Consider the following 8,292-nt stretch of genomic DNA (forward strand, 5'->3'; position numbering starts at 1 on the left):
CAATGCTGGCTCGGGAGTGCACACAGCAGTGGGAGCCGTCCTTCCCCAATCCCTGCACCCACCAAATGAGCCACTCACGGCTCCATCCTGCACCCCGTCCCAGCTGGGCAGTTCTTGTTAGCACCTCTTCACTTTAGCGCCCGGGACAGATGTCCCCCCTGCTTGCTACAGAACTGGCAGTACCTGTAATTAAGTTCATTCGGTCTTCGCTAAAATAGTGCCAATTTAATTAATGCGACTATGCCTCCTGTAATTAGTGAGACCACTCCTCCTGCAATTAGTGCAGTTAATGTGATCATGCCTCGTGCATTCACTGAACTTGCAGTTTGTCGGCAATGATTTTATATGACACGGTGTAGAAGTCAAGGTTGCATTTTCAGAGGTCAAAACTAGGCTTCAAAACCCAATTTATACACTGTGAAATACGGTATTCTCTAAGGTGCCACCCTACATCATCTAATATCTCACACATCTCAAGTTAAGTATGTGCCTTAGTGTTTTTTGGACAAAAGCAGTTTCATGGCCAATCCACCGGTATTAATCTTGGGTGAACCTATTTCAATCAGTGCAGTCTTTCCAGATTGATTATAAATTAAAACAGAACCCGCACATGGACATTCATATTGATATCCCTGTAGGTTTTCTCCCAGGGTCTGAAAGAATAGTAATTTAAAGGTTAGAGAATGGGTTTCTTTGTGTGAAAGACCTGGGCTGTTGCTGTCTCTGTGTTGGAACTGAAATTTCCATTTCATAGGAAATTCCACAAATTCAACATGTCTTTTATTCTGAATTAATTTATTTAAAAATCGCCATCTCGGTTCAATCAAAACATGGCATTTAGGTAAAACTGAAACATTTGATTGATTTTTATACATTATGGTTTCTTTTTAGATTATTTGGTAATGCATAACAACAACAATATATTTTGAAACAAAACATTTTTAAATTAATAATTGGAACAGTCCATTCTGATTATGCAGAATATGGTTTGTATTGTTTTCAAGAAAGAAATGTCAAAATTAACTCAGTCCTTCAGAACATTTAGTTTCAATATACTAGTATTTTCCTGTAGAAAATCCTTCCATGAGCAGATTTTCAATCAGCTCCAGCTATTACCCTTAGTTGGGGAGTTTCAGGCCACCAACCAGAGGCTTTAGTCTCTCATATCAAGTTGGCTTCTCGGTTCAAAGCTAAGAATGCTGTTTTTGCTGAAGAAGCTGCTTGGCAATCTTGTGACTGGTAACCCTCCGGAATGAATGTCACGAGCCAATCAGTGTGGCAGTCACATTTTATGCATGGTTTTGTTTGCAATTCAGGCAGCTTTATGCCTCAATATGTGTGAATTAATTAAACTCCCCATATGTCATCCTTTCCTATTATTTCACATGTTAATAATAAATGATTAATCACAGGTCAATATGCACATCTATTTGTGCCTCTTGTGCTACACTATTCCTACACCAGGGTCCTTTGCTATAGTGATATTGATGCAGTCTAATGTCTATTTTGTCCCTGTTTACTAATTTTATCAGTGTTAGGACACTTTTTTATAACAGGTTTTAGAAATACTTTGTGGACATGTGTTACCACAGTTTGCTACTGGGGAAACTGAGTTAAAGCAAGATAAAAGAAAACTATTTCCAAGTAGAAACTCAGTGGGGATTTTGCTTGAATAAGGACTATGTAATTTCGATAAAAGGATTCAGACTTCATGAAGAAATATTCCCTTTGGTTTCAATAGATTTGTTTTGGTTTAACAATCTAGTTTTCATCTGATTAAACCCTATGGGGCAGATCCCCAACTGATGTAAATTGTCACTGGCTTATCCTAATCAATTATCTTCCCTTACTGTACATTAAAAATAAATATGTAAAATAGTTCAGCACTTAAAATTAGAATGAACTATAAATTGAAGGTAGATTTGCGTTGATCTCTAAAGAACTGATGCAAAACAGAAGTTATATTATTCTAAAACCACAAATTAGTAATAAGAAGAATTCCTGTACTCTAAACCATCAATCTTCAATGTGTGATTTAGGGAAGAGGCACCAAGTTATTCATCTGGGATTTTCAAAGGAGTCTTGGGAAGTTAAGTACCCATTTCCTATTGATGTATGATTGTCAATGAGAATTTGACCTGCAATATCTTTAGAAAATCTCACTTCTGAAAACCCAACTAATTGTGTGAGAAATGTAGATAACAACCTAAGATGAACACTTATAATTCACTGCTGAACAACAAGAAAGATTTCTACGCTTCCTTGCCTTTCTGCCATCTGATACCACCAGGGAAGGAATCCTGCCTTATCTGCACATCAAAAAGCAACTCGCAAAGACTCTCATGAACTCAGAGGAACAGACTTCTAGCTTCAGCTTCCTCTGTGCAAAAATGAAGTTTATTGTTTACCTTTGGGGACTTTTTATTATCTTTAATTTTCCCTGAGCCTGAGGAAAGGTGTGTATGCACAAAAGGTTGCAGAAAAAGATATTTCCCCCACACACACACACACAATTTCTTAGTTGGTCTGATAAAAGGTATCATCTCTGAACCAAGAGTTCTAGAATTTTGCATTTCTTTTTGTCTCAGACCAACATGGCCACCAAATACATCCCTAAGTTGAACACTGGGCTATTTTCCCAAAGTTGTTTTTTTTTCAAAATAAAACACGTCAAAATCCATTTACTTCTTTCTCTCAAAAAGAATATGTTATTTTCTTGTATAACTAAAAAGAGTCTCTGACATACCTTAGCGTGTTTGAACAAATGAGCACCAGACTTGAGGAACAGTCAAACCAGAATGCCTTACAGCTTCCTCAGCTGTGACCTAGATGCATAGGCGGTAACCTTTCCTACTCCCTTTACTATATGTAATCAATAAAACTGCCAATTAATATCATATAAACAAGGCACAGGCCTGCAACTGGTGTCATATACTCCTGGGATAGCATGTGTGAGTATATGTGTCCATGTGACTATGTGTGAGTTCATGTGTATATTGCCCTCTACTGGCTAGTTGCAGGATGGAAACTTATTAATCACAACTTGTTAAGGATGCATGAACTTGCAATATTGATGTTTATCAAGAAATCCATCTGAAAATGTCTGAGACCACCCAAGAGCTGCAGAGCACCCATGATCCCAGATGGTGGGACTGAGCCCCCTCTGCCTGATACCATCTGGGTTGAGGCCACATGCAAGGATGCATATCAAAATGTTTGGTTGTGATCATTTGGTGGTGGAATCCCATAGAGAACTCAGATATGTGTGAAGGGTTCAGGAGCTCTGAGCCCTTCTCACAGAAGCTCTGTAGCTAGCCAAACAAAAACATGAATCAAGTGAGAGTTCCAAATTAGAGCTCAGGAGCTACATTTTCAAATCCCAGGTGCAATTTCCTGTATTTTACAATATTATTTAACAAATGCAATAACAAAAAGCCAACCTGTGTTGTTGTTTTTTTGGAGGGTGGGGTGTGGGACTTTGCAGTAGAATAACTTACAATAGGCATCTCTTGATCCGTAGAGCCACAGGGCTCCCAACTTGCTGAAGTATTTCCACAATAACTCTGTCTAAAATATTGAACCTCAATAACACATGCAAAACAAGCTATCACTTGCCCTCTGTACATGGAGTCCCTTACCTAGTTCCACCATTTTCACAGCCAGTTTTCCCAAGAATCATTTGTCTAACAGAATCATGCCCATCTGAATACACAGTGCTTACCGTACAAGTCAGTTCAGTAGGAGTCTAGTGTCACTAATCCCACCACATGGCCCATCTCCCCACAGTGGAGCTCAGTCACGGATGGCTTTAACACAGGCTTTGTGTATAAAACTGTCAAAATCTGAACCCTGCTTCCCACCACATTCTCATGAGGGGTTGGGGGAGGGCGTGGGGGTGGGAAATATCGTAAAGCAGCCTGCCACCTGGCACAGTATGCATTCCTTTGCAGTGCTAGCATGCTGGGGTGGAGTGGATGGGATAATAGAACTAGGATTCTGTTTTCCCATCAACATGCACTGGGGAATTCTGAAGTTTGCAGCTGTTGCTCCCACCAACACGTATATTCAAGGTTCATACAGACAGTAAAGAGGTGTATAGAAATGCTACAGAACTGCCTGAAATATGGTCTCTAAGTAGGCTCTTTGGGTGCATCTACACAAGATGCTTTACTGCACAGTAGACTAATCTACTGTGCAGTAAAGCATTACTGTCTACACATGTGCAGCATTTACTGCGTAGTAAATTAGTCTCATGTGTGGTAGTAGATTTACTGCATAGTAGATGCTGAGCAGTAGTGCATGTGTAGACAGCTGACCAGGAGCAAATTGCTTCCAGGCAGACTAGGCAGCAGGGGGCAGGAGAACTGTTCCCTCCCTGAGGCAGCTGCCTGCTTCCCAGCCCCCAGTCTGATCTTGGAGCTGAGGCTGGGACATCATCCCCAAGCAGCTGCCCGGGGCAGGGGACAGTGTCCCAGCCTCTGCTCTGGGACCTGGCAGGAGGCAGCTACTGGGCAGGAGATGATGTCCCAGCCTCTGCTTTGAGATTGAAGTGGCGGCCCAGCAGCAGGCAGTTTCCCAGGGAAAGGTAAGCTTTCAGCGCATTAATAGCATGTGTAGATGTGCCTGCTGATGGCACAGTACTTAAAGACATCAGTACATCCATGAGGCTGTTTGCTTCCTTCTGTGAAAAGTTCCATTCCAAATACTGCACTTAGTCTAATTTGTCTCACAGATTCATATATTAAAAGATGTGCAAGCACCTAGAAAAGTGCCTAGCACCTAACTCACAAAGTTGATTTCAATCAGTGTTGGGTTCTTAACTCCCTTTGGCTCAGGATGGTTTTTATGCAAGCACCCTAGGGAGCAGGGATAGCCAAACTGGGGCACATGTGCTACAAGTAGCAAGGGCAACCTCTGTGTGTGGCACACAGCAGATCAGGGAGCAGACAGCAGCAGAGTGGGAGGCAGAACGAAGAGCAGAAAGCAGAGCAGCAGATTGGGCAGGAATCACAAGGCAGAGAGCAGAAAGCAGAGCAACACACTGGACAGGGGAAAGGGATCAGAGTGACGCTTGGGGAGGGCCTGGGGCTAATTTATGGCACACTTGCCAAAAATGGTTGGCCCCCATTGCCACATAGCAGTGTTTCTCAACCTGTGGGTCCCGACCCAATAGTGAGTTGCAAGAATATATGAAAGAGTCATGAACAAACTTTAAAAATGGACCAACAAACTTAAACTTAAAAAATGTCAAAAATCTCCTTTAAAGGAGAAAAATGTGGGAAACTGTGGCTGAGTTCCAGCCTGGAAGGGGCTGCTTCAGGTCCTCTGTGAAGAGGTGAGAAAAGCCCCTTTCAAGACTTCAGGGGTACAGGGAAGAGACTTACCTGCCTCGCCAGAGATGGCAGCAATGGCAGATGTGCAACTGCCATAGGAGCCCAGTTTTACTAGCTGCTGCTCCTTCTAGATTGGCCCTCCCCATGGCTGTATTTCTGGCTGCTGCCAACACTGGAAGGAGTGGAGCATAGATGGCGAGAGGGAGCACAACCCCTGGATCGTGGGGGTGCCACAGCTAAACTCTGGGAGATGGAGAGAGGGCTGAACCTTGGCCTGGGAGCTCGGAGGCGCTCCGATAATCCCAGATGCCAACACCAAACTGGCAGCGGTGATAGCTGCGGGGAAAGCTGGTAGGAAACTGCACCATAAGGACAAGATGGATGCGGAAGAGCTGTCAACACATGGAACAAGGTCTTTTAGTTCCTACTTACTTTTATTTTGAATGGTGGGGATCGGACTCCCTCCACCAGAATGGAACTGAATCAACAAGGGCTGGTAAGAGGGCTTGCCCCATTATGAAGAATTGTCGTGTCCAGTAGGAGCACTGGGGATTGATGCGGAGAATCTAAGGTTGATACAAGCGCCCAAGTTTGTAGGCAAAATTGACCGAAGACTCTCCTGTATTTCTCTTTAGTTTCTTTTGTCTGATATGGCTGGGCCTCGGAAAAATAGTGCACAGCCCTCAGGCTGCTGGTGGAGGCTGCAGCCAGTGGCCATAACTGAGAGACTTACCTGGGTTCCAGTTTCCTTGCTTTGTGTTGTTCATTTCTCTTTCATTTACCAAGCCTTGACAGAACTCCTTCAAGGCTGGCTTAGCCGCCATATCCTCAAGTTAGGCTCAAGACGTCCGCGAGCCTAAAAGGATTGGGAAGAAAAGGGAGAATGGCCAATTGATGTTTTAACAACTGGATGGCATTTGGACCGGGTGTAAGGGGAGGTAGGAGCCCCAAAGAAGAAGTTGAGAACCACTGCCATAGTGGACAAGTTGTGCTACCATTTCTGGAGCATTTATCACAATTACTGCAATATGTGGTGCTTTTCTTCAGCGGCATAACTATCCGGGGCAACTGGGACAGCTGCCCCAGGCACCAAATTGGGGGTGGGGGTGAAGAACAGAAAAAATGGCTGCTGCCAGAGTCACATGTCTTAGGAAGTTGCCACTGCCCCTGTGTGTGGCAGCTGCCCCAGGTGCCCGGCTACATTGTCACAGCTCTGCTTTTATTACATTTGCAGCTTCTGAGGGCCTGTCCTGATGTGTATCTGTGCTTACAGCCCTCCATTTCCAGCCTCTTGCTTACAGGGCAATAGCAGGAAACATGAATCCTAAAGGTTCAAAAGGCAGCAAAAACTCTGGCACTGTATTAACTTTGAGGGATCTGTTGGCACCGGGCCTGTGACTTCATGGGCTGGGATGAGCTTGGCTCTGAGGTGGGCCCAGGGCCTGGGAGGAATTCACAGCCAGCAGCTGGTTGTGACCAGGAACAAATCTTGTATTAACCTGTCCGCTTTACATTTTAACGGGGATGCATTCTTATGATTAACCCAGCTGGGTCGAATATGTATTATGTGGATCTCATATGAACTATCCCAGTTTAAATGTGAATTTCCTTTTTCAACAGGTTCATTGCTGTCAAATGAATTCTTTGCTTGCAGGGGTATAGGCTGTAGCCATATTCATCTAGGGACATAAGCAGACAACGTTCTTTGGGTAAATCTGATAGCTTTTATTATTATTTTGTGTGTATTGTATTATATTTTACTATTTTATTATTATTTTACTTTTTTGCTCACAGTGAGGTGGGGACTAGAGTCACTGGGCCCTCAACCTATTTGCATCACAATTCTTCTATATTATCTTGCCTCATTATGCTAATATATTATTAATTTAATGTTCATGCCTACGCACAGGCGTCTAGCGGGATACTTTGCACATACGAAGGACGTTGGATTTGCATACAGACACCCACAGGCCAATAGGATACTTTGTAAATATTAATAAAGTTTAATTTGCATAAGGCCAGCCATGCACTAATAGGGCAACTGTGCATATTAATGAAGTTCAATTTGCATATAGATGCCCACACACAAGGAGCATAGTAATGAGGTTAATTTCGATATAGGAATCCATTCACTTGGAGCAGGATTGTACATTTGTTTTGTTAATTAGGTTCATTTGCATATATCAATATGCAGGTATCAATATGCAGGATTGTACATTTGTGTTTTTAATTAGGTTAATTTGCATATAGGTACCTGTATGCTTGTAGCAGGATTGTACATTTGTTTTTTTATTAGATTTGTTTGTACATTTTTAAAATTAGATTGTACTTTTGTTTTTTTTATTAGAAACAAATCAAATAGACATAAAAACAACCAAATCTCGCACCCACATAAACCCCCCACTACAATGACCATGAAACTCAAAAGACACTTAATATTCACCTCAGAAGACCTCCCCTGTGTTACCCTTGGAGGAAAGGAAAGGGACCCCTCGCCCATCTCCATGACGACGTTTGCCAATCAAGGTAATGACCCTGTGTTAATAGGCCCGCATTTATTTGCATATTAATAAGGGGCGGTGTCGTATACATTTGGATATGCATGAGCTGCTTTGCATACCAACCGTTCCCACCGACATCCTCCTGTGGGGCGGGTCCCTTGGAGGGGAGCGACAGGACGGCTGGCCAATGGGACGGCAGCCAGCGCTGCGCAGCCAATGGCGGGGCGGCGGAGTGTTCTAGAAGGGGCGGGGCCCACCCTATTCCACCCTGTCCCGCGCTCCCTATCCCGTCATCCCTTGCGCGCGGGGCTGGGCTCGGGCAGTGCGGCGGCCGCATCATGGCGGCAGTGAAGTCGCTCAACCCCAAGGCCGAGGTGGCGCGCGCGCAGGCGGCGCTAGCCGTGAACATCAGCGCGGCGCGGGGGCTGCAGGACGTGCTCCGCACCAACCTGGGGCCC

The 8,292-nt window shown here is 43.8% G+C and overlaps 2 protein-coding genes across 3 annotated transcripts in view; one reads left to right on the forward strand and one right to left on the reverse strand.

The window, feature by feature from the left end:
- Window positions 1-1,197, reverse strand: part of PSPH (phosphoserine phosphatase) — an 18,162-nt gene extending 16,965 nt beyond the window's left edge. Inside the window, exon 1 of the mRNA XM_019545504.1 lies at window positions 1,057-1,197. Coding sequence (XP_019401049.1) covers window positions 1,057-1,085 — 29 coding nt within the window. The 5' untranslated portion in view covers window positions 1,086-1,197. The remainder of the gene's footprint in view (window positions 1-1,056) is intronic.
- CCT6A (chaperonin containing TCP1 subunit 6A) overlaps window positions 1-8,292 on the forward strand; it is a 25,832-nt gene that overhangs the window by 8,743 nt on the left and 8,797 nt on the right. Inside the window, exon 1 of one of the 2 annotated variants that reach the window (XM_019545502.1) lies at window positions 8,134-8,292. This exon is cut by the window's right edge and continues 4 nt beyond it. The exons of the other annotated variant lie outside the window; for it this stretch is intronic. Within the exon in view, the coding sequence (XP_019401047.1) occupies window positions 8,173-8,292 (120 nt within the window). The 5' untranslated portion in view covers window positions 8,134-8,172. Of the gene's footprint in view, window positions 1-8,133 lie in introns of those variants that run through there. 2 annotated transcript variants of the gene reach the window in all.

The sequence above is a fragment of the Crocodylus porosus genome, unplaced genomic scaffold, assembly GCF_001723895.1.
Source record: "Crocodylus porosus isolate Cpor-Errol unplaced genomic scaffold, CroPor_comp1, whole genome shotgun sequence".
In the NCBI taxonomy this organism is placed as follows: Eukaryota; Metazoa; Chordata; order Crocodylia; family Crocodylidae; genus Crocodylus; species Crocodylus porosus.